This window comes from Rhineura floridana, chromosome 1 (assembly GCF_030035675.1).
Source record: "Rhineura floridana isolate rRhiFlo1 chromosome 1, rRhiFlo1.hap2, whole genome shotgun sequence".
Lineage (NCBI taxonomy): Eukaryota > Metazoa > Chordata > Lepidosauria > Squamata > Rhineuridae > Rhineura > Rhineura floridana.
In genome coordinates this window covers 67,145,230-67,172,234 of record NC_084480.1, presented here as the reverse complement: position 1 = coordinate 67,172,234, position 27,005 = coordinate 67,145,230, and the positions used below count along the sequence as shown (strand labels likewise).

The following is a 27,005-nucleotide window of genomic DNA, read 5'->3' as shown; positions in this document are numbered from 1 at the left end:
TGTTGCAGGACTCATACAACTAACACCTAAGTAGTTATTTCAGTAGGTAAGTCAGTGCCAACACCTGTACCAGCTCGATGTTGCTGGGAAATAACTTTTATTTATTTATTTTATTATTTATTATTTTATTTATATCCCGCCCTTCCTCCCAGCAGGAGCCCAGGGAGGCAAACAGAAATGCTAAGAACACTTTAAAACATCATAAAAACAAACCTTAAAATACATTAAAACAAAATGACGTTAAAAACATTTTTAAAAAGTACAAGTAATTCTGTTTTCTTATTGAGAAAGAGAAACACATTGAAAATACAATGTATAATGTACACAAAATATTGTTACTAGACAACATGGCATTCAGCTGAAAAAATACAGAGGGCGTAATTACCCTCACAGGAGAGTGTGTAATAAAGACAGCTGCATAGTAAAAAAATGAAGTCAAATATTTGAATGTACCATGTTCATTTTTGATTTCTCAGTTCAGAAAAATGTAGCAACAATTTGTTCCAGTTCAGGTTTTCCATTTATATATCAAAAAATAAAACTTTTTCTATTAAATTAGTCTTTTTCAGCCAGTAGTCTATTTCTTACTTTAATAAATAAACTATAAATTTGTCACAAAATACACAGCAGTAAACTATACAGCAGACAGTTTACATACACAAGAAACAAAATTTACTAAACCTTTGCCATAGTGGGAAGGATAATATGAGCATTGGTGCAGTCATTACTGACTCTTAGGTTGAACACAATGAATTTTTCATCAGTACATCTGGTATAAGAGAGAAATGTGATGTACTATGTTTTTTATAAGACAAAATCTGTTAATATCTCCTCCAATTTTATTAATGTACAAAGCAGTTTATACTACTGGACATTGTAACATAAAAATAACCCTAACCCACCTCCTGTATGCTCTTTTTCCCAGTTCCCATCACCATGTTTAGGTGGCAGCAAAGCAAGATGCCTGCTCTCTGGTGGCCTCAGGGTGGATTCTAATCTGTGAAATTTGTGGATTCTGTCTCTGACAAGAATGGTATTGACCCTTTCATCTTTACTGGAAAACTCTCTGGCATCAGGCCAACCAAGATCCTTCTTCTGGACTACATTAGCAATCTCTGCTACAAGATCTGATTCTGCCTTTTCTGTAGGATTATACTTGTGCACATGAACAACATCTTCCCTTTCTCCTAGCAGCTTGGAAATGAGTGAATAGAAATCACCTGTGTAGGGAAAAAAGAAAGAAAGAAAAAACAGATAAGAGAAAGAGGAAGAGGAGTCAGACAGATTGCAGGATTTTGTAGTGAGCTTGACAAAGAATAGAACAGTGTGTTATTCCTAAAAGCCAACTTGATCCAAAACCTTTAGCTGCTCATGAACTCTTGACATGGATCACAGATTGCTGTAGTCTTAAAATCTACACAACAATGCCTTTCTTTGACATGACATTTCAGAACCAAAGCAAACAAGGTCCCTCACCTCTGGAAGGCTATCCATGGGAACAAAAGCAAAATGGCGACAAGACACTTTAGTAAAGATTATTTAGAGTTGCAACATTGATGTACTTACCTCTGAACTTTGCTTCTAATAGCTAAGGTATAAAGGGTACCCCTCTATGCACAGGAAGCAGAAAGAAATTAAGAAGTGAAACCAGTTCTAAAGGAAATGTATTCACTTTTTCCCTAGATGCTATGGAAGTCACACATATCTTTGTTAATACCATCTATAAGCAGAACAGGTCACAATTGTGGATATGTGTAGTTTACCCTACCTTGTGCTTTTTTTGGCACTGTATTTACCAGAAAATGGAGAAAAAATACAGATTTGTAATCAAATTTTCCAACAGACTATTCTTCCATGAAGCTCAGATATCTTTAGATAACTATAGTAGGTTCCTAACATTCTGGGGTATTAGTTTATACATTATATGCGTCATTCCAAGTTCCATATCTAGCCAATATCCTTTCCACAACCACTGTTCTTAATTGGCATGCCTGTGTTGAAAACTATATCATGCTTTTATGAAGACTGGCAAGAATGGGCTTTCCTTTTTCCTTTGTTGTCTGTTTCACTATCTCCTGTGAGTTGAATAAGAATATCAAAAGTAACTTAAAAAGAAGGCAAAAGATCAACAACTTTATTAATTCAACCATTTCTGAAATGATAAGAATAGCACCTATTTGTTCAGAAAATGTCAGTGCTTACAAATATCCAGAATACAGGAAAGAATAGCTAATATCCACTTAGTGTGACAGAAGCACAAGGTTTGCTACATCTAGGTCCTTTATCCGATTTGAGGAGAATCATAGTTAAACAAGATACAATAGCACACTTCACTTGCACACTTCAGATTTGCACTACACAATCTTCAATCTCCAATTATTGGTAATCCAAAAATTATTGTTAACAAAGCAGAGCAGTTTACAACTTCTGAAGCACACTGAAAAAATGAAAATGGACTGCCTTCAAGTTGATTCCGACTTATGGCAACCCTATGAATAGGGTTTTCATGGTAAGCAGTATTCAGAGGAGGTTTACCATTGTCTTCCTCTGAGGCTGAGATGCAGTGACTGGCCCAGGGTCACCCAGTGCGCTTCATGGCTATGTGGGGATTCGAACCCTGGTCTCCCAGGTCATAGTCCAACACCTTAACCACTACACCACACTGGCTCTCCAGTATATAAAATAAAACAGCTAAGTCATGTAGAAGCCTAGAAGAAGAAAATTCAGAAGAAAGAAATAGAGGTATTTATTTATTTATTACACAACAAAAATTGACTGGGAAGGTTTGAACTTGATCCAGTTTGTTGCTATCAGGAACATCAATGCTATATCTTATTCTAACTTGCATTTGCCACAAAGACCCAAAACTGCAAGGCACATCAGCAGTGACAGCCTGAGTAAGGAAGCCCTACCCTGTGAGGGACTAACATCTGGCTCCTTTTGCAGCTATTTCTAGGCACGGTTATTTCTTCTGAGAGCTACTTGAACCAGAGATTGAGAAGCAGAGTGGTAGCTCAAACATCTAAAGCAACCTTCCCAACCCTGTGTCCTCCAGATGTTTTGGACTACAACTTTATTATTATTCTTAGATTTATATCCCACCCTTCCTCTCCGCAGGAGACCAGGGCGGCAAACAAAAGCACCAAAACCACTTTAAAACATCATAAAAACAGACTTTAAAATACATTAAAACAAAACAATTAAAAATATTTTTTAAAGCTTTGAAGACATCTTTTAAAAAAAGATTTAAAAACATATTGTTTAAAAAAAGGTTTTAAAACATATTAAAAAGCAAATCCAACACAGAAGTATACTGTGCAAACTTCCATCATTCCTGACCATTAGCCAGACTGGCCAAGGATGATGGGAGCTGTAGTCCAAAACAACTGGAGGGCACCAGGTTGGGGAAGGCTAATCTAAGGACTATGAGAGATTTGTAAACAGATTTGTTTCCCCCAGTGCCTCTTATGTCTGCCACCAGGAGCCAAAAACTGCCAAGACATCAGCAAAAGCAATTTCCTCCAAGATCTGCTGTGGCCCAGTGCTTCAGTAGCAGTTGGAATATCTGAGGTCGGGGGGGGGGCTCTGTACACCTTTCCTTTCCCTAATAACTGTTGTCTATTTTGTCGAATATTAAACATAGTCTAAGGTGCCTCGAGAACTTTGCTTAGTAGGTGGGATATTCCAAATAATCTATTCAACCTCTGCACTGGAGGAAAGGGTTAGTCCATTATCACTTGATGCTTGTTTTGGATTGGTAGCTCTGAACAGTCAGTAAATAAGTATCCCTGCTTTGGTGAGTCAATCATTACTTCAGCAAATATGTTAGCTCACAAGTACTTCCATTAGACTGAGAGGTAAATGAATGGAGAAGTAAAGGATTTCAATTATTTAGACTTTAAAAACATTATGTTTATGGAACCATGTCATAAGATATTCTTATACGTTTCACATTAAAGCAATAATAAATGAAAATGGTAACTAGCTAAGGCATCAGGACTTTCATGGAAAATTCATTATTAAGAACTCAGCAAGGGGAAGAATTAAGTCTTTTAAAATGACCCTAAGAGAATCTGTCATGTTTATAAACAGTCCTGGCTCAATGATTTCAACTAAATTTCCAATTTCAGCCTTTGGAAGGGGAATGTCCCAAGTGAAATCCCCTGTCAAAAAATAATTATCAGGGTTAATAGGGCCAATTTTTGTGAAATGAACAAAGCAAATTGGAGCTGAACAAAATGTGTTAAGCCATCCCTGCTAACATGCTTGATAAAATATCCTTAATGTTAGACAGCCTGCTTCCCTTCAATTGGTTTCCCCATACCACTGGATTTAGGTCACCTCTTACAAGATGTTTTGTACTCTGGTACAAAAACACAGCACAACACCCCCACACTTCTTATGATACAAACCCTTCCGTTTCCCCACACAAGAAGGGCTTAATCCAAATCCTGTGGTCTGTCTGCACAAGCACCTTTTGTAAGTGATGTGCATCTATCTTCTGCAAGGGTATCTGACCAAACATCCATAAGTAGTTGTCTTCAGAATATGCTAAACTATGAAGAGGATCATGAGGGTGGGGGAATTAAGCAGCTGTGGACATATCATGCAATAAATATGAAAACTTCCCTCATGGTATAATTGTTGTAAAAGTCAAGAAACTGTAGATCTACCTGAAGTTATAAAGTTGCTTTGTGTAAGTGAGAGCCAGGGACACCAAGACAAAGGGAGGGCCTATAGGAAATCTCAGCTCCACAAAGTTTCCCGTCTCCCAAAAAGTAATAAAACCCAATGGCACCATAATACAAATGTAATAAGAATGTCACTGTGTTTCAGATATTCTTTTGTTCAAGGATCAACAGAAAAGTTCCTTCAGAATTCTTGTATTTTGAAGATGTATCAGATTCATTCAGATATTTTGGCCTATCTCTTCCATCATCCCTAAATATTGGTCATGCTGGCTGGGGCTGATGGGAGTTGCCTTCCAAAACATTTGGAGAGCCCCAGGTTGGGGAAGGCTAGATTATTCTTTCAACACTGCTGAAGGAGATAGGGAGAAACCACAACAAACACAGAGTGGTATACAATGCTAGTCCTACTCAAAAGAGACCTATTGAACTTAATGGATATTACTAACTTAGGTTCATTTATTTCAAGGAATCTACTTTGATTACAACACATACCCCCTAAGTAACTTGTTATAAGCAATGTCAGATTTTGACTAAATTAGGGGGTCCCAATTTAGTCTGCAGCATTTCAGATTCCAAGGATGTCCACCTCTTCCTACCCTTGGAGACAGAAAGCTATTGAACAGAGATCTACTCAGGTCTCCTGTCAACAGCTGGCACTATTTTATTCAAATGGTTTTAGACAGTGATTTTTAAAAAAATCAAAGCATTAATATTCACCTGTCCTCTTTCTCCAATCTCCCCTGGGTTATCTCACCCATCTTCTGGGTAAGATGTACCATCTTAGAAAAAATCTGTACAGAACCAAGGAGTGGGTAGTTGAAAGGTATCGCTGTTGCAACAGCCTATGGCCATAAGCAAATAAAGATTTGTTGTTGTGTTGTTGTGAAAGGTATCGAAGCCAAAATAATAAGGACGTATTAATGTTGGAAAAGGGAGTCACCAGAAAAGGTGAATGGTAACAAAAGGAAGATGCATTAATATATGAATGTAGAGAAAACAGATGACAAGGAGCCTTCACTGGGGTACGGTAAAGGATGATTTAAAAAGTGGGGAGCACTAATGCTGTGGGCATGGTGTTGCTATCCTGGAGAAACCAAAGGAACTGAAAGGATGAGGTGGAGGTCCACAGGTGATCCACAGAAAAGGAACCTTTGATGAGTTAACCATGAAAGCCTATGATAAATTTATTAAAAGGAAAAAAAAACCCTTGTGGTTTAAGAATGTACATATAATAAGTCAACAGATATTTCTATCAAACTTTAAAAAGCAGGGAAATTGGGCAGCTATAGTGAATGCAACAGGGGAGCATTGTTGCATTTTTACAAATTTGTAGGGGAGTACAATAACTCAGGGATGAGGTCAGGTCTCCTGCTCCCCTGGTGCATTCCCTATAGCTGCCCAATTTTGCATGTTTATTGAATTCAATGGGATTCACTCCCATGCAATCATGCTTAGTATAGGTGAAACTGACCACAGGGGGGAGGGAGGGCAGAGAAGAGGAAGGGGGGGAGCAGGTGGGGAGAGGAAGAGGAGGGCAGGTTTGATCATTTGCATGCTTTTTGAGTTTATTGGGATTTATTCCCATGAATCATGTTTAGCATAGGGGAAACTGACCACAGAGAAGAGTGTGGAGTGAGGGCTGAAGTGGGGAGGGGTGGAGGAGGGGGAGAGGAGAGAGGAAGAGGAAGGGGAGGTGAAGAAGAGAGGAGAGGGGGAGGTGGAAGGAGGGGAGAGGAGAAAGCCAGTTTCGATCATTTGCATGCTTATTGAGTTCAATGGGATTTACTTCCATGCAATCATGCTTAGGACAGTGAAACTGACCATGGGGAAGGGGGAGGGAGGGAGGGAGTGGGGAGGGGAGAGAAGAGGGGGAGGAGGAAGGGAAGGGAGAGGGCGAAGGAGGGGTGAGGGGAAGGAGACAGAGGGGGAAGGGGAGGGCAGATTTGATCATTTGCATGTTTATTGGGTTCAGTGGGATATACTCCTGTGCAATCATGCTTAAGATAGGTGAAACTGACCTGGGAGAAGGGCAGGGAGGGGTGAGGAGGGAGAAGAGGGAAAAAGGGGAGGGGAGGAGTAGGGGAGGGGAGGAGTAGGGGAGGGGAGGAGTAGGGGAGGGGAGGAGTAGGGGAGGAAATGGGTGGTTGGGCACTGGGCAGGGGGAAAGCCCCTTTCCTTTCCAAAAGGAAAATATTGTTAAAAGTATCATTATTTTTCAGGGTTTCTCCCACCTTTTTATTATACAGTCTCCCACCCAAATTTAAACCAAAGCTGCCCCTGGCCACATCCAGACCTTTATTCCACTTTAACCACTCATGGTTTTCCCCAAAGAATCCTGGGAAGTGTAGTTTCTAAAGGGTGCTGAGAGTTGTTAGGAGACACTCCATTCCCCTCACAGAGCTACAATCACCAAAATTCTCTGGGAAGAGGGCCTGGCTGTTAAACCACTCTGGCCACTGGAGCTCTGTCAGGGGTGTGGCTATGGCTCCCTGATTAGGCAAGCCAAGCAGCTGTTAGTCTGGCTTTTAGAACATTGACAGCTGGTTCCTACTGAGTACGCCTGCGCTTATCATAGACTCCAATGTTAATTTTCTTAAATTAATTAAAAATCAGCCATGCGTTTTTAAAAACCTTTTAAACTGCAGAAGATGAAGGTCAAAGTATGGGGCAAAGTCAGTAATGGAATTATAGGTACTCTGCAAACATTGCTGATTTTTAATTAATTTCAACAAATTATGAGACCACTGACAGAAAAAAGTCCACCAGGGATCTGTAGTTTTCTTCCCATGTTTTATACTTTGAACTCTCCAATCTCTCTGAGTGTATTGCCATGAAAGCTTAGAGGGTTGTTAAGCAAGCGTTTCTAAATTCAAGACTATAGGTTTTGTAAGATTTTGTTTTGAAATGAGCTTATGGAAAACAGCAGAATGGCATGGGGGTATTTTCAATTTAACATAGTGGAATGTGGAAAATCCATGCTGGCTATAGTATACAGCCACTCTTGTGGCTGTATAAACATGGAGTATAAGCAGTTGGAGTGGCTGGGAACCTATGAACACTTAGGCTGCTTGTATTATTGTTAATTGTCTAGATGATCTATATTATGAGGTGATTAACACAGAAGTAGTTTCAAAAATAATTAAGATGTTGGACAAGTTGTGCTGAAGAAGGACTGTTTCTTTTCTTATTTCTCTGGGTCTGGCTTTGAATATTCTTTTCTACAAATGGGGTAACGGAAGCATGCCAGGACAATGAGCAGTCATCACAGCTGATCCTTCTCTCATATTCTGCAGTTAGACAGCACTTCCAGTAGGAAGGAGTTCTTAGTAGCAAAGAACAAGTTTAAGGATATAGGAAGAGCCCTGCTTGATCAGACAAAAGGCCTATTAAAGGGGCCAGCCAGATGCCTATGGGAAGCCCACAAACAGGGTGTAAGCGCAGTAGCCCTGTCCCACCCATGATCCCAAGCAACTGGTATGCAGAGGCATACATACAGCCATCATGCCTAGCAGCCATTGATAGCTTTATCCATCATGAATCTGTCTAAATCCCTTTCAAAGCCATCCAAGTTTACTTTTTTTAACTGGATCATGTCAGACCCTGAACAGAGTTAAGTTTCTGACTCTGAAAGCATACTGATTAAAGGCCTACTCTCACTTCAAGCATAAACCTAGTACCTATCCCCTACTGCAGCTAACAGCAGCAACAAGCAGCTTCCCTTGAATAGGACAAGTAAGTCTGACCCCCAAATAGCAAGATGGGCAACAAGAGGCAGGGTTTTTCGGGGGGGGAGCACCCTCTCTAATGAGCCTTAGAATACAAACAAAACATGTCAGCCTCCCACCAGCTCTTAAGGGAGTTTTGTGTGGTTACTGACTGCTTTTATCTATAACTTTTGTACAGAGGTTTTTTTAAAAAACAAAACGTTATTAGCTGCCTAAAGAAGGCTTGTGATTGAGAAGTGGCATATAAGAACTTTAAATGAAATAAATACCACCAATTGGGCTGAATAAAAACTCTCATTTATTTATATCCTTCAACACCTTTCTGATATTATTGCTATATTGTCTCAGCATCACTGAATTTGTCCAAATGGTAGAACAAAAACATCTCAAGAGGAAAGTATTTATTTTGTTTAGAAATCACACGATTTATGTATGGGCACTTTAAAACAGCTGATTCTGCATTGCTTCAAGCTTTAGGCACTCTGGCTCTGTGGTAATCTCTGCTTCTCATCGAGAACTACATTTACAACCCACTCCTCCTACATTGAAAACATAGAATATGAAGTTGCATCTAGGGATAATAAAGTAGCTTACTGGATGATAAAAGCAGCTCAAAGGCTTTTTGTACACCAAATGGAGGTTATTTTACTTCAGTAATACAAAAATGAGACCAATGCTCTATAGCTCTAAAGAAAAATGTGGTATAATAATAAATAATAAAATAAAATTTAATTTATGTGTCGCCTATCTGGCCAGTGGCCACTCTAGGCGACGTACATACAATAAATTACAACAAAATAGAATACAAAAATACAGTGTAACAGTATAAATTATGCTAACAAACAATATATGTGGTAGGCAGTATTTAAATCATAAGGACATTAAACCTCCCCAGAAGTCCCAAAAGCCTGTTGGAAAAGCCAGGTCTTTAAGGCCTTGCGGAACATATTCAGGGAAGAGACGTGCCGAAGATCTTGTGGGAGGGAGTTCCAGAGGGTGGGGGCCGCCACTGAGAAGGCCCTCTCTCTAGTTCCCGCCAATCTAGCTGCTTTGGTTGGCGGGATTGTGAGAAGGCCTTGAGTGGCCGATCTTGTCAGGCGGCATAATTGGTGGCGTTGTAGGCGCTCCTTTAGATAAACTGGGCCGAGACCGTATAGGGATTTATAGGTTAGTACCAACACCTTGAATTGGGCCCGGAAAACAACTGGAAGCCAGTGTAGATCAAACAGCACTGGCGTGATGTGGTCCCAGCAACGACTGTTTGTAAGTAGCCGAGCCGCCGCATGTTGTATAAGTTGTAATTTCCGCACCGTTTTCAAGGGTAACCCCACGTAGAGCGCATTACAGTAATCTAATCGAGAGGTGACCAGGGCATGTACCACCAGTGGGAGCTGATGAAAAGGAAGGTAGGGTTGCAGCCTACGTATAAGGTGTAGTTGATACCAAGCTGCCCGGCTCACAGCCGAAATCTGAGCCTCCATGGACAGCTTGGAATCAAGTACAACCCCCAGGCTGCGGACCTGGTCCTTCAGGGGTAGACTCACCCCATTGAACTTCAGGTCAACAAATCCCAGCCTTCTCTTGTCCCCCACGAGTAGTACCTCGGTCTTGTCGGGGTTCAGTTTCAGCCTATTCCTTCCTATCCATCCACTCACAGACTCCAGGCACTTGGACACGGTCTCCACAGCCAACTCTGGTGAAGATTTAAATGAGAGATAGAGCTGAGTGTCATCCGCATACTGGTGACACTGCAGCCCAAATCTCCTGATGATAGCCCCCAGCGGCTTCATATAGATGTTGAATAGCATGGGAGAGAGGATAGAGCCCTGTGGCACACCACAATTGAGTGGCCAAGGGTCTGAAACCTCCTCCCCCAATGCCACCTGTTGGTATCTGTCAGAGAGAAAGGAATGGAACCACCGCAACACGGTACCTCCTATTCCCAATCCCTCTAGGCGATACAACAGGATACTGTGGTCGACAGTATCAAAGGCCGCTGAGAGATCGAGGAGGACAAGAAAGGTGAATTCTCCCCTATCTAATGCCCTCCTCATATCATCCACCAGAGCGACCAAGGCTGTTTCAGTTCCGTGACCAGTCCTGAAGCCCGATTGGTATGGATCTAAGTAATCCGTTGCATCCAAGTGTGTCGACAACTGATTAGCCACCACTCGCTCAATGACCTTGCCCAAGAATGGTAAGTTCGAAATTGGGCGGACGTTATTGAAAACTTGGGGATCCAAGGAGGGCTTCTTCAAGATGGGCTTTACAATCGCCTCCTTGAGGGCTGATGGCATCACACCCTCTTTCAAGGATGCGTTTACCACCGCCTTAATCCCCTCACCCAACTTCTCTCTGCAGCTCATAAGGAGCCACGATGGGCAAGGATCAGTTAGACAGGTGGTAGGCTTTACAGTCGAGAGCACCTTGTCCACATCCTCAGAAGAGAGAGGCTGAAAATGATCCAAACAAACCGGCGTGCAACTGGCCAACTCTGGTTCATCTACTGTGTCCACAGCGCACGGGATCGAGCTCCGTAAGCGTTCTATTTTATCGGCAAAGTGCTTAGCCAAGATGTCACAGGAGGCTTTTGACTGTTCCAAGGGTTCCTGAGCAACTGGACCGACCAGGCTTCGGACCACTTGGAATAACCTCCTGGGACAGCACTCTGCAGACGCAATAGAGGCAGTAAAGAAAGTTTTCTTTTCTGCCTTTATTGCCACTTGGTAGGCAGTTACTGCTGCTCTAACTTGTGTCCGGACACCTTCGGAGTGGGATTTCCGCCACCGGCGTTCTAGTCGTCTCACCTCCTGTCTCAGAGTACGCAGCCGTGGTGTATACCATGGAGCTAACTGAGTTCTGTTCAGGGGGAGAGGACGTTTCGGAGCCACCCGGTCTAACGCCCCGGTGATCCTTTCATTCCACTCCATCACCAGGGTTTCAACCGGGCGACCTTCAGCAGGTTCCAATTCCCCTAGCGCAGTCAGGAATCCATCAGGATCCATCAGGCGCCTGGGGCGGTCCATTCTAATAGGTCCATCACCCCTGCGGAGGGGGTGTGGCATCGAAAAGTCCATGTTTACCAGGTGGTGATCTGACCATGACACAGGGGTGGAAAGAACCACTCCCAACTTCAGAGAACTTCTCTCCTCTCCCAGGACAAACACAAGGTCGAGAGCATGACCGGCTACATGGGTGGGCCCAGTATTACTAAGGTGCAGTTCCCAGGAAGCCATGGTTTCCAGGAAATCCCAAGGGGCTCCAGTGAGAGTGGTCTCGGCATGCACGTTGAAGTCACCCAGCACTAACAGTTCTGGGGACAATGCCCGTACAGCTGAGACCACCTCCAGCACCTCGGCCAGGGAGTCTGCTGTGCAGCGGGGTGGGCGGTACACAAGCAGGATCCCTAAACTGCCCTTCGGGCCCAACCTCCAGTACATGCAATCAACAAACTTGGTCCTATGGAAAGGAGGTCTGGCAAAAACTAAGGACTCCCGGTAAATGACTGCCACACCCCCTCCCCGCCTTCCCACCCTTGGCTGCTGTGCGCAACGGAAACCTGGTGGACACATGGCCTCAAGAATGGGAGCAGAGGCCTCATCCAACCAAGTCTCCGTAATACATGCCAGGTCTGCACGCTCACCCAGGATCATGTCGTGAATGAGTGAAGTTTTTTGTACCACAGACCTGGCATTACACAACAGCAGACGAAGGTCGGTAGGAACCTTGCGTCCCCCAGTTATCGTCTGGTTTTGGGCAGACCCGGAACAGGGGATGGGTATAATGCATCTACCCCCCGTTCCCCTATGCTGGCCTGGTCTGCCAACAGCACCTTTCCAGCGCCTGCCGCCCAATCTTTCAATAACTTGGCCCCTCACCTCCCCTGTCACGTCCCCTCCTGACTTGCACATAACTCTATCCCTGCCCGCCAATCCAACAGGCCACCCAGCCTAAAGCAAAGTGGACCATAAACCCACCCCCATAACCCTTAGTGATAAATGATAAAATACAATTAAAATCAATGTAATTATAAATTACATCTCAGCTGCACATCCACACATCCATACACACTCCAGGCAACCAACATAATTTCCTTCCACACCAATAACCAGACCCCGCTCCACAGTAATAGCAGCAGCAGCAGCAAAAGCCGCTGCGATGGTAGCCCAGCAGCGACAAGACGGTCCAAGGCGACCCAAACAACGGCAGAGCAGCAGCAACAAAGGCAAAAGCCGCCCAGCCGCACCCAGGAACGTCCAGCAGATGGCAGCAGCAAAGGGCCGACGGGAGAGGCCGCAACGGCAGACAACAGCACCAGAGGCCCCGGCGGGAAAGGCCGCAGCGGAAGAGCAATGGTGGAAACGGCGGCGGCGGCGACAGCACAAGCGACGAAGTCCTGGGCGGCAACACAGCCTGCAGCACAACAGCAGAAGCGGCAGCCACGTCGCTCGCAAACGGGCAAGCCAACAACGGCGGCGGCGACAGCACCAGTGACGGCGCCCCAGACAGCAGGACAGTCCGCAGCGGCAAAGGCGGCGACCACAACGCTCACACACGGGCAAGTAGCGACGGTGGCGACAAGCTGTGACGCGGCGGGGCCGGCCGCAACGATGACGTCCCGGGGGGCAGCACAACCGCGACACCGGCAAAACAAGGCCGCCCCAGGCAGCAAAGCCACAACAGCAACAACAGCAACAGCGAGCAAGCAGCGGCACAGCCCAGCAGCAGTCCCGACGCACACAGGCGGGCACCAACGACAAAAACAAGGCTGGCCCAAGCAGCACGTCCTGCAGCGACGACAACAACAGCGGGCAGCGGGCAGCGGTGGCGCCAAGGTCCCCAGGCATGCAGGTATGCAGCAATAACCAATCCGTGATGACAGGCAGACAGGTAAACAGGTAGGTAATGATAATGGTAGATGGAATGATGGCTTTTAAGATTTTAAAAGATGAAACGCGGAGCTCCCTGCCGAGCATCCGCCTCTTTAGTCTTTTACCAATAAGGTAACCATTTCTTAAATATTTGTTTACGATGAAGTTGGCTTCACAAGCTTTCAGAAACTCATAGTCCTCAAACTCATGCTAAAATTCCCAATTAATCGAAGTTTGGATATATTTTCTTGGTTTCTGCAAAGAATATAACTTCACAACACCACTGTGTCCAAGGCTTTTGTTTTCTTGAACCAGAAAGCAGGGTTTAATTTTTTCATAAACAGCTATATTATTTGCTACAGTCAAATGTAATTTCTATGCATAAAACAGCTCAAACGTTAATCCAGCTAGCTCAGTCACTACACTGCTTTTATGACTATAAACGACGATTCATTCTCAGTTCATCATTGTTAAAAGAGAAACAGTAATGATCTACCTCACACAATTGTTATAGGGGAATGAATACAAGAATGTAACACAATTGCAACAAAAAGAGGGAGGAGGAAATTAGTCAAACTGGAAACTAAGGCGATGCACTGTCAATACAAGACTTAAACCAATCCATTGTCCAGCAGTTATCTTCACTCTAGTGGCAGCTGGCGGCCCCATGCCAGTGGGACAGTGGAATCCACTTTGGGTTTTAAAAATTCTTAAAAGTTCAGACTAAAACCTGGAGTAGATTCCACTGCCCCACTGACATGCTGCCACCAGCCACCACTGCTTCACTGTAATTTAGGAAAATGTACTGATATGTACAGACATGAATAACTTTAAAAGGACACCCTAATGATTGACAACCCCAAACCACTCCCAGAATTGGTTTTAACTCTTTCAGCACTTACATTTATATTAGCTGGCATTACTGCAAATAAAGTCAGAAGGAACAAAAAAAGGTGTATAAGAATTTAAACCAACCTGTTAGAATTAATTACAGAAACTCCCACTCATTCTTAAAGAGTTTTGATTTCTTTCTTGACCAACGACAGCTAAAGAGCCTGTTTCCATAGAAACATGTTAGAGAGATATGTACCAAGTAGAGATTTGTTATTAAACAAAGCTGTATTGCAGCTTCTCTTTGGGAGATGTTTTTACAAGACAAGTTACAATGGGCAAAGCAAAACAAGTGTTTCAGTGTTTAAAAAATGCTGCCAAACATCAATATTAAAATTGTTACAACTATCATTAGGTAATTCAGAATAAATTAGGTATTGCTAAGCATTCAAATCACAGCATTTGCTTCAGAGGAGTAAGTGTGAAAAATCTAAATCAATTTCTATTATTTTAATTATAAGATTTAAACCTAGCAATTTTTTCATAGTTTTGACCATGTGGAAAGATTGAGATTCAAAACACAGCTCAATCATGGAATCAAACACAAGACAGCTATTCTCTCAGCCTTGATTCTCTATCTGTAAAAATTGGAGAAATTAAATGAACTCTGCCTAACAACAGTGTTGGTGAGAATGCTACTTTAGATGCACCTGCATTTTTCAGTTATTTAACTCCACTATTTGCTTGCAAAGTGGTACGTATGCAGACAGTAAAACAGACAGCTTGAGTTGTTTTAAAGGACGCATACTATTCTAAAGCTACGAATAGAATATTTTCCTTTCTAGTTTTACCTTAGTCCCCTTTTAATATCACTCCCCTTGAATTGTTAACTGTATTTTATGTATTTTCATCTATTTTAATGTTTTTTGTGTTTTTATTTACTGTGAGCCACACCTGCCCCATTTTAGGGTAGAAGGGCAGGATATAATATTTTAAATAAATAAATGGGTACTTCATAGGTCATCTAAACAAAGAAAAAGTTAATGGTTTGAGGCTTGATCCATTTTTTTATTTATGAAAAAGAATTTGTACCCAATGAACTTGACTCATTAGTGCAAGAACTTCCTTTCCTCTCTCCATGTGCTCCCCTAAATCTGTTCTGGATCCTCTCCCTTCACCCCCAACACTGCATACATTCCAAAATCTATTCCAGAGAGAGCAAGTCCCATTGCACAAGCAAAAGTCCTTGTGCTAATGGAACGACTTTGTGACAGACAACCTGAGGTTTTTAATTCATTGTCATGCATTCCTTGACAATTCTAATTGCATACAGTTGTGGCAAAAGGACACATGAAGACAACACGCTATGAGTAACGGTGAGTTAATCAGTTTAAAAGCAACAGAATACCTCAAAGGCTTATCTTCCTCCAACTGGTCTCCAACTCCTGATATGTTGAGAGGATGACCAATGACACTTTTCTGCTGTCAAGTCAAGTAAATAATGCAACCCTCACATAACAGCACTACATTATATGTGACAAGAAAACAGGTAGCTAAACAGTGTATCAGGACAGAAAAATCTCCATAACATTTTCCATGTATTCCTCCATCAGAATCATTCCATAGCAAGCCCAAGAGAAAAACAATGCATCGTAATCAATCACAGGAGCAAATTACTGCCTCTTATCAGCATGGCAGGTCTGGTAGGTTTCTTCGAACTCCAGGTCAAGGATTCAATTAGGTATTTTACCTTACCCAAACACAACCACATATGAAGGTCCATCTTGCCCCTTTTATGCAATCTTGGGTATGGTATTATTGTATCAGCTCACTTCCACTCAAAGGGGACTTCCCCTTCCTTTCCTCCCCCTTGTAGCCCCCGGTACACCTCCCAAAAATCTGCTTCTGTGGGTTGGGACCCTCTTAAATGGATGGGGGTGTTGGGAGCTATGGGGGACGAGGAGAAGGGGAAGTCCTATCACAGCCGTTTGCATGACATTGGATATTGCCTTGTATTTACACCCCACTCTTTTTGTGAATGCTTATTATGGTTTTACATAGAGCTACCACTTATTTTCCATTCACACATTGATCCATACCTACTTAACTGCAGTGCTCCGTGTCCGTTTACACACATTTTTAATGAGAAAAACAATATACAAATATAATAATATTCATTCAGTGATCCAAAGTGAATACTGTTAATGGTATCTTGAAAGATTTCAGCCTTAACATCATCTTAAAGGGTTTGCGAGGCACAATAAAGTTTTTGCAGGTCTGTACATACACAGTTTCACACATTTTGCATATTTACAATATAAAAATGTAACCAAGGACTAACATCCTTTGCACATCTCCTTACTGAAAATGGTCATTATGTTACAAATCTCAAACCCAAACAGAATTCTTACAAAATACATATTTGATATTTTTCATATATGTTTGTGATCAAGAACTAAAACTAGAAGCAGCTCCTTTTTTCCTTCCATGAAGTACACTATTAGCCCAATACTATTCTTTGGAACTGTATACAAATTAATTACAATTGTATTAAGCAAATTAACTTGAGAACAAGAAAATCAAATGAGATTAAACTGTACTAATGAGTTTTACCTGCAAGGTTAAGGTCTAGTAACTGCCTATTTCCTCTTGAATAATTACTTGTGTAAGGCGCAGGAATGCAGGGGTAGTGGTGGTCTACATGTTAGTTGTTAAACAGATACAACACTGTGGCCACTATCTCAATAAATCTCAATATAAACAGTATGCAATTATCACTATTATTAGAATTATTTTTAAAATATGCTTTATGAAACAAATATTATACATACCCTGATCTAAAACCTCTTCCTCATCTCTTTTTGGCTGTTGCATAACAGAAATGGCATCTCTGCTTTTGGTTTCTGAAAAAGAGAAAGGAGGAAATCTAATAATCTAAGAGAGAAATTGAAAGGTTAAAATACAAGTTGATAGCATTCACATACTTGCACATACATACATATTGGCTTTTGCAACTCAGATTAATCACAAAGAGTCAGTACAAGACAACAGCTATTTATTTTCTGTGATCAGAAGTTAAATGGACTATTTCATTCAACATAGTCTATTGCTCAGTTCACACATGCACATAGATCCTCTGATGATTTAGTCTTTGATGATTCACAGAGAAAGTGAACACACAGGCTGACAGTGGTTCTTGAAGTAGTGAACTGAGGGAACTAATGTGATAATTTTGCATTTGCTTCATCACCCAACTCATGCCAAAGGAATGAACTGCAAGGAAACCAGATTTCAAAGTAACAACCCTCCTTACATCTCCATGTATATCAAGATTCATTCCCTAGGCATAATGGAGGGATATGGAAACTTACCTTTAAATGGTTTAAATATCCAGGAACATTAAGTATATCAGGTCTCTCTCATACAAGACTTCAGGTTCTCTCAGCATTTATTGCATTGTCTTTAGGTCATCTACAGTTTATCAGTTCTCCCCGCAATTCAATTTGCATTCCCTTCCCAGTAGAGATATAAAATGCCTTATAATTTCACTGTGCTAACTGGGTGGCCCATGAGGACAAGTTCATTGGAGCATGTGTCAGATGTCAGTAAGATGAAACCAGCTTCTCCTCGAGAACTTTAGATTTCTTTTCTTATGGCAATTATTACTGTGGCTGCTGCCTTCCTCCCAAACTTCAATAAAAGAAAGGTTCAAAAATGTGCAGTAAGACAACAGTAAAAACCAAAACTGTACAAGCTTACAGTGTAAGCTTGCAATGCAGTGTAAAGAACCACCAACATTCATGCATGCATGCAAACTTGATAGAAACATGCGTACAGGAAGTAAGGAATGAGCTAATACAACGGGCAAAAATCTCACAGATGGGAAAGATGTCAGCTTTAGAAATGCGATTTTTTAAAAAAAAATACAGTTTTTATTTGTGAATATGCCATTGTATGTGCATAACCCTGTCGGATTATTGTTAATTGACAAAAAAGGTTTACAAACATCATTTAGGGTGGAAAGAAACCAAGAGTAGCATAGAACACTTTGTCTAGACCACTAAAGAATGGAGGGATAACTTTTCTCTGCATTAAAAAAAGTATCATGAAGCAGCCACGCTAACTCCTTTAACAGTTTGGTTTCACTCAGATAAAGCATTAAGTTATCAAACAACATTATCTATACTATACTTAGCTATATTTATCTATACTATACTTAGCTATATTTAAGCATATATTATGATATTGTACCAGGTTTGATAAGGAAATAATTAAAACAAATTCATGCACAATTTTATTTAAAGTTTGGAATAAATACAAATAAAAATTAAGTCCAGGGCTATCTCCACTTATAGCCATTTGTTATAATCAGGAATTAGAAGACTGAGCAGTACTAGCCTATTTACAACTATGGAATTATACTGGCATGATTGAATTAAGAAAACTATTAAAAATGGCATTCTTAAGAGAAGAAAACCAATGAAATGGGGGCATCTCACTTTTATTTCAATACTTCGAAGTCAGAAATATTGCTTAGTGTCTGCTGAGGAAGTATGGTCCCTTCAAAGTGACAAAATTTAAAAATCTAGTGGTAACAGAACAGAAACAACAATGTTGAGTAAAATATATTATTATGAACCTAAACACAACTAAAAACACTTATGAAAATAATTGGGATTAAGAATTAAGACAAAACATCCCAGAAGGTGCATGGAAATGGCTTTGACAATATATCCCTCAACAGACTATGTGTATAAATTGAAAAGAACATTTTAATGAACTAATATTTTGTTGGTATTAACTTCCTGCATTGCTTAGCTGTATATATACCAGCATAGCTAACATATGTTGGCAGTGGAGCATGGGATGTAGTCATGCTTCATATAGTTTGATGATGTTCTAAAATAATATTTTGGACAATCATAATTAATGAAGTTAAACTTATAACAAGATATGACTTGCTGACAGAATCATTAATATTATGTGGACATGTTAAGGATCTGGTTATAGCAGTGAACACAGAGTTAACACATTTATTAACTGCTTGTATAGCAGTATGATAAAAATGGGGAAAATATCCTTACATTGGAAGACTAGATAGCGAAAGTAGAGGAACTGGCTTGTATAGTAAAATTGACTAACATTGCAAGTGTGAAGGAAGGCAAGCAACCTGTTTATTTATTTATTGAAAAAAGGAGCATTCTTATCATGTACTAGTATAATAAGACACAAGAAAATATTCAGCCATACATATTAATGGAAGCAATTTAGAGAACAATTTATATATTTACATCTTTGTTTATTATTTGCTTTACGGCTATTGCTGATGTTGCTTGTTTATTATGCATTTTTATGTGGTAAAAGTAAAACATTAGAAAAAAAAATACCTATATGGCTATATATAAACCTTTTGCATCAGGGGAATAAAGATGGAATAAAAGACCACTTCAATCTCAATCTCTCTCTCAATCTCTCTTTCATGCGCGCGCGCACACACACACACACACACACACACACACACACACACACACACACACACACACACACAGAGAGAGGAATGTGTGTATCTTAACATGGAAATGTTGTAATCTTCAAAAAAGAAACATTCAAATACAAGTTGCTACAAATGCTTATGCCAAGTCCCCAATTGTTTCAGTGTAGATGCTACAGATCAGATAGATGCTAGTCACCTTCAGTCTTGGCACTGATTTGCAGTAGTACAAAGAAACAGGAATAACTGAAATCTTTATGGCATTTATACAAGTGCAGCAGGATTTTAAATTGAGGTCCAGTCTACTTACATAAGAGCTTTGAGAATGGCATCCTTTTTGGACAGATCTTGACATCTATTACTAAATTAACAAGCAAACCCTTAGTGTTGTCATATGGCAACAACCTGTCAGATAGGTGGACAAAGTTGTATATCTAATATAACCACACAGGTTCACTCTTTGTCCGTGTCTCTCTATTGAAGCAGCCAATTTATAGTCAGGGGTATGCGACTAAAAAGAGGGCAGCAGACAGCCGTCTGGCAGATCTAGAACCACACTTGTGTCTCGCTAATGCATTCTGTTTTGGGGAGAGCTTGCAGGGACATGCTGAGTCCCTCTCTTTTTCTCCCTCCAAGAATATTTTGCTATACAAATATTAGTACAATATAGAACAATATATAATACACAACAAAGCAAAGTTTGCTTCAAGCCATGTTTAGGCATTCTGTGCGAATGGCAAAATGACTAGGTGGTCCAAGGCAATGCTCACTGCCCCTTTATGCCCCTACTGATAAGAGGGAGTCTTCTAATAGTGTTCAGCCAAATGTGCTTAGAACCACCCTTCAGACCCTCCTGTTCAGCAGATGGGGACCTTGGGGTGTGGCTGATATGCATGGCCCCTATTTGCATTGCCATTCCCTGTTCAGGCATAATGCTCAAACAGGGCTCTAAAGTAGGGGTGAGGAACCTGAGTCCCAGGGGCCAAATGTCATTCAGGCCTTTATCTACCCCTTGGAAATTTCCCCAGACCATACACCTCACTAGCCCTGCTTCACACCCTCCTTGAGTATCTTTTTGCCTGGCTGGAATGCATCCTTGAACTCTGATAATATCCCTTGCTTGCTCAGATGGCGGAAAGAGAAGGGTGTATGAATGAGAGCAGAAATTAGCTTACTATACAAAAGTAAAATTTACATTTGTTGCTATGGCCACTTTTGCCTCTGGCCCAGGCCACCACTGGCATATGGTCCTAAGAAGGTTTCCCAGAAGGGAATGCGTCCTTGAGGGGGAAAAGGTTCTCTATGCCTGCTGTAGGGATTGACATGTTTAAACCAATGTTTCAGTCTGCTTGGTTACCTTCCTCGTGAATACCTTTTTGCTGAATCACACCACTTTCCTCATCACTATCATCAAATCTAAATAAATAAATGTTTTTACCTTCATGATGTCCATGGCCCATCATGGTCATATCAGGCTTGACTGGTATAGGAATATTTGCCTCTTGTGGTATGCTTTTGAACATCTCTGGGTTTATGTTCCTTGTACAAGTCATGTATGAGACTGCATGTTTGGCTTCCATGTAATACATAATGTAGAAATTGCACATTTCATCACTAGCTGTGCCCCTATGCAAAATACAATAAAGAAAGAGAAAAACACACAAGTAATTATCAGTTTTAGTTATAGGACCAAACACACTTGTAGAAACTGGCATTAAATCGCCAGACAAAAAAAATTCCCACCACCACAACCACCACCCAAATGATAAAAGGTTAGACTGCAATACACTCTAAACATTCCACATTAAAAATGCATTAAGGCCCTTGACATTAAGGCCATTATCTTCAGCTGTTTGCTTAGTATTCATATTATGGAACACCAGTCTGCAGAGTTTTCATAAACTGCATCAGAAACTAAGAATACTTAGTATTTTGAACCTGCAACAATATACAAGCTACGCACTCCATTACCAGCTCTTTAGTTTACCTTCCAGTTTCTTATGTGTACATGCAGCCCACCAAATACCCCCAACTACTCATTGACTCCTACGGGCATGACTGGAGAGGGCAAGAGCAGCACTGCTTGGTGGATTGCACTCAAGAAGACCACTAACAGAGAACACAGCAGTATAAACTATTTATTCCTTCCTGAAGATTCCACCCACCTCCCTCTGCCCAGATGATGTATTCCATTTACAAGTCATCAATAATTTACAGTTTTAATTTAGGACTCTTCTATTTAATGCTTGCTAGATTCCTTGTACTTTCTCCATCCTCCCCCTCTTTCTCCCCCCCCCAACCTACCAGGCCACAGACTATACAATGGAGTTAAAAATTAAGTTTCATTATGTTATGGGACACTAAATGTAGCATCTTCCATTTAGATTAAATGATGCTCTAGGCCCCAGAATACAAAAAACCCTACATACAAACAACTTAAATCACAAGCTGTTTCAGAAAAGAAAAAAGAAAAAAGCAGGGCATACTTACTTTAGAAGCAATGCAAGACAAAAATCTAACAAATAACAGTTATTCACAGACTTCATACAATAGTAGCAATCTATTTAAAGTCCAAGGTTTTGTTTTCTTCAGGAAAAAAACACGCACCATATTGTACATCTCTAATATTTGTGTTGATGTGTTTTATTTTGAGAGACAATTGCAATATCCTTTAGCAGTTCTTATCAATTCACTAGGCAGTTCCAGGATTCTTAACAGAAATTCAAAAAATAGCAAGTGGCCTGCAGTAAGGTCCCCCCCCCCGCTTTTTAATTAGCTTTCACAATCAAGTCAGTCACTCTCCACTAATAAAGAAGTGTGGGGGTGGACTATGTGGAAGCTGCAAAGACGTCAATGCTGACTTTTCCCCATGGCATCATGCAGCATTCATTTATTCACCATAGCAACAATAACGACATCAGTCAGGGGAAAAAAGGAAGGGACAAGACCTTCCAAAAAGTGAATTGATATTTCAGCCTTTGAAAATATAGAGTATCTTGCCCACCACAAAGCTACTTCGCCTTGACAAGATGTGTTTAAGCTTTGTCTTTTAATTTATTCTATCCCTCAACATCTGATTTAGATACCTGTCATAGAAGAAGTGTCACCTCTTTAGTACATAAGCAAAACACTTAAGTGCAATTGAGGAGTGAGGTAACCCTCCTACACATCTCAACTGTATGAAAATACTGTCAAGATTTACTGGAAGACTAAAAACATAGTACTATATTTAATAAGAATATCAGTTTGGTTTGGTTGTAGTAGGACACCTGAAGTTACTCCCTCACCCGACCCCCACTAAACCATCTACTTCCCTTCCCTTGGATGAAAAAAAAATGAGCAACAGGAGCCTATCTGGTCCACAGCAGGGGTGGGGAATCTTAGACCCACCCATGGACTGGACATGGCCATCTCTCTAACTGGTCCTCTGGACTCCTCCCAGGCCATGCCCCACACCGACCCTGAACAATGCCATTTTCTAGTGCTTTTGCATGGCTAGAATGATTCCTTGGACTGTGACAGTGTCTCTTGCTTGCCTGAATGGAGCAGAAACTCTGGCTTTACATTGCTGGAACATAGCTTACAGTATGCACCCATTGCTCAGCTTACTTTTTGCCAGGGCTGCCCATGAGGAAATGCAGCCCTTGGGCGGAAAAATGTTTCTCCGCTCTTGTTCCACAGGGATACCCAGAAAACGTAGCAGAAGATTTAGACATAAATAACCTGAACCACAAAAAGCTGGCCATACCATTTTTTGCTAGTTTTACACTTTAGATAGTACAGAGCTGAAGTATTTGGCCCATCTTTTTCAGCATTTTGTGGGAGTAGATGAAAACATCTCTGGAGAGTAAATCAACCTGAGACCTTTGGCAAGGAGTGTCTTTTAAATATGAGAGGTAGCTGAGTGTTCTCTCTCTCTTTAAACTTTTTTTTTAATGATCTGATGCAACTTCAAGCAGAAGCTTAGCTGCCCAGAGCAGCTCAGCTGTGTTTCTGAACAGAATGCTCAATGACATACTACTGACTTTCCTGCAGGGCACTCTGTTCTGGAGAGAAAAATCCTCAGCCACTTCATATTTAAAAAGGTTTCACCTCTTACAAAAGTCTTAGATTGCCCCTGAAAATTGCCAAATATCCTACAGGTAATATAGGAAATATAGCATTGCTTCACTTCCTTGGGTTCAACGATTTTTACTTATTTTAACTTCCCGCTAGAAATTCTTATCCAAGACACCGGATTAGACAGGCTTAGATATCATCAGATTAGGTAACTCAAAAAGATATTGCATTAATTGTTTCAAATTATTCTCAACACAAATGAGACCCACAAATATGGGGAAAATGTTTTAAGACCATTTTTGTTATTTATTAAATTTATATCCAGTCCTTCCTCCTAGAAGGAGGCCACGGGGCAAATAAAAACACTGAAAGCACTCTGAAACATCTTAGAAACAAAAGACTTTAAAACATATTAAAACAAAACATCTCTTTTTTTAAAGCAGCTTTTAAAACATCTTAAAAAGCAATTCCAACACAGATAAGGATAAGGTCTCAACTTAAGGCTTGTTGAAACAGGAAAATCTTCAGTAGGAGCCGAAAAGATAACAGAGATGATGCCTGCCTAATATTTAAGAGCAGAGAATTCCAAAGCCACAACACTAAAGGTCTGCTTCCTATTTTCTGTGGAATGGACGTCCTAGTGGGCAGCCAGTGCAATTCTTTCAGCAGTGGGGTGACATATTGGCGATACCCTGTCCCAGTGAGCAGTTGCTCCGCCACATTTCGCACCACTTGCAGCTTCTGGACCAACCTCAACTTCACCTTTGAAGTGCTGTGCAAACAATTCAGTGGGCTCCTGAAAGGTCTAAAAACTCTATTTCCTGGAATTGATGTAAACAGACCCCTGACAATATGAAAAAGCTCCACTGAACGGCTACTTAAGGATGCGATGGAGGCACAGAAGTGTGCCTTTTTTGCCTCCCTCACTGCCACACAGGTCATTTTAAATGTGGTAAATGTTCATGTTGCCCTCAAGCAATACAGTTTTTTTATTCATCCACATGATGGGAGAAAATCCATATAAAATAATTTACTAACTGTCAATCCTCTAATGTAATTTATGTTATATTGTGCCCATGTTAACTTCTATACATAGGACAAACAAACAGACCTTTAAGAATTTGTATTAGTGAGCGTAATAGCAAGATTAGTACATGTACTATGATAGCTCCACTTACTGCACATTTTGTGGAATTCAAAGATTCTCCAGAAAATTATGATTCTTTGTTATAGAGCAGATAAAAATGTTTTGTTGGTATTATATAAACATGAAGCATTTATAACAAGATCTATGGGCAACATCTAGTCGAAATAGATTTGTTTTGTTCTCCAACGTCACACCATTAAGCTGGATTGATGGTGCTACAGAGGGACTAGTTCACACCTGTCGATGAAGCACTTTGGTTTTTTTAATATTAAGTGAGAGCCCAAGCTTTCCGTATGCTTCTGTGAAGACATTTAGGATAGTTTGAAGATCATTCTCTGAATGTCCAGAGACTACATTATCATCGGCATATTGAAGTTCTACAACAAAGGCTGACATTACCTTACTTTTTGCTTTCAGCCTACTGAGATTAAAAAGCTTTCCATCTGTTCAATATATGATTTCCACACCAGTAGGAAGTTTCCCCTTAATTTATTTATTATTTATTTATTTAGTTGCATTTCTAAACCGCTCTATAGCTAGCAGCTCCCAGGGCGGTGTACAACATGATAAAACCACAATATTTAAAATACAGCAAGTGTGTATTGCGCAGACAATGTAAACATTATATAAACAAAGTGAAAGAAAACTAAAAAAATAAGATTAAAAGCTTAAATACTTTAAAATGCCTGGGTGAAGAGGTGGGTTTTTACCTGGCGCTGAAAAGATGACAGAGAAGGTGCCAGGCGTATCTCATCTGGGAGGGCATTCCATAATTCGGGGGCCACCACTGAAAAGGCCCTAGATCTTGTTACTGTTCTCCGGGCCTCTGTATGGGTTGGGACCCGGAGAAGGGCCTTAGACGTCGAGCGGAGTGAATGGGTAGGAACATAGCGGGAGAGGCGTTCCATCAGATATTGCAGTCCAGTGCCGTTAAGGGCTTTATAGGTAAGGACCAACACTTTGAATCTGGCCCGGAAATATATTGGAAGCCAGTGCAGTTGGGCCAGAATAGGTGTTATGTGGTCGAATTTCTTCGTCCCAGTAAGAACTCTGGCCACAGCATTCTGCACTAGCTGAAGTTTCCGAATCGTTTTCTTTTTTTTCTTTTTTCTTTTTTTTTACAATAATTTTTATTCAAATTTTCATAAAACATACAAAACAAAATCATAAAACATTCAAAGACAAAAAACAAAACAAAACAAAAATGATTAAACAAAAAAATAAAATGTTGACTTCCCATTTGTCGCAGATCAAATCAGTTATAGGTCTACAATATATAACAATCCTGTCTCTTAAATTATATTATAAAATCACTTTCCTCCAGTAGTTATCTTAATTAATCACCAAATCTCATAAACATTACTTTATTCTTTCCACAAAAAGTCAAAGAGAGGTTTCAATTCTTTAAGAAATGTATCTATCAATTTTTCTCCTAATAAACATGTCGATTAATCCATCTCGTTAATAATAATAATAATCTTATTGTCATAACCATAGTCCAAATAAACATATCGATTAATCCATCTCATCAAAATCTGTTAGGTCCAATAATTTCAATAGCCATTATTCCATTATCCATATTAATTCCATCTTCCATCTTCAATAGTCCTGTTAAGTCCAATAATTTCAGTGTCCAATCTTCCATTATCAGTATTCCATAATAATCTTGCTGTCATAACCATAGTCATATAATAAGAGTCTGATGGGAATTTCCTCTATCCCAAATATTTTCTTGCCATCAATTCTGAATAAGTTGCTGAAATATTGTTGTAAAGTCATATCTCTGTTCTTCTTTTTTACAAAATGCACTGGCTCATCTCTTGAGAGTTTTTCCATTGTCACATGGCTGCAGTTAATTCCATAGATTTTCTCTATATCAAGCTCCATCACGTCATTCCAGTCCAGAAGATTATCCAAGCCATTGATAACTTTATCTCTAATATCTTCATTAATTTCTTCAGAGATAACGTTAAATTCCAAACAGTAGATTTTATTTCTAATATCCATAAACTCCAGATCTTTTTCCAATTCCACATTTGTTCCAATCTCCAGGGCTTGTATCTTCCCTTTATTTTTTCTTTTCTCATCTCTGATCTCATTCTCCTCTCTCACAGGATCCCCTATTTCTTTAAGCTCCTGCGTCATTTTGCTCAGTTCAATTTTCAGCTCCTTACTGCCCTGTCGCAGGGT

The 27,005-nt window shown here is 40.5% G+C and overlaps 1 protein-coding gene across 6 annotated transcripts in view; it reads right to left on the bottom strand.

Moving 5' to 3' along the window:
* The window catches only part of PAM (peptidylglycine alpha-amidating monooxygenase), a 246,051-nt gene that overhangs the window by 58,720 nt on the left and 160,326 nt on the right, over positions 1-27,005 (bottom strand). For 4 of the 6 annotated variants that reach the window (XM_061623355.1, XM_061623365.1, XM_061623383.1 and 1 more), the window contains exons 13-15: positions 21,048-21,235; positions 16,950-17,021; positions 903-1,220 (exon numbers count right to left, since the gene is read on the bottom strand). In XM_061623355.1, coding sequence (XP_061479339.1) covers positions 903-1,220; positions 16,950-17,021; positions 21,048-21,235 — 578 coding nt within the window. The remainder of the gene's footprint in view (positions 1-902; positions 1,221-16,949; positions 17,022-21,047; positions 21,236-27,005) is intronic. The other 2 variants (XM_061623392.1, XM_061623401.1) reach the window with 1 other exon arrangement.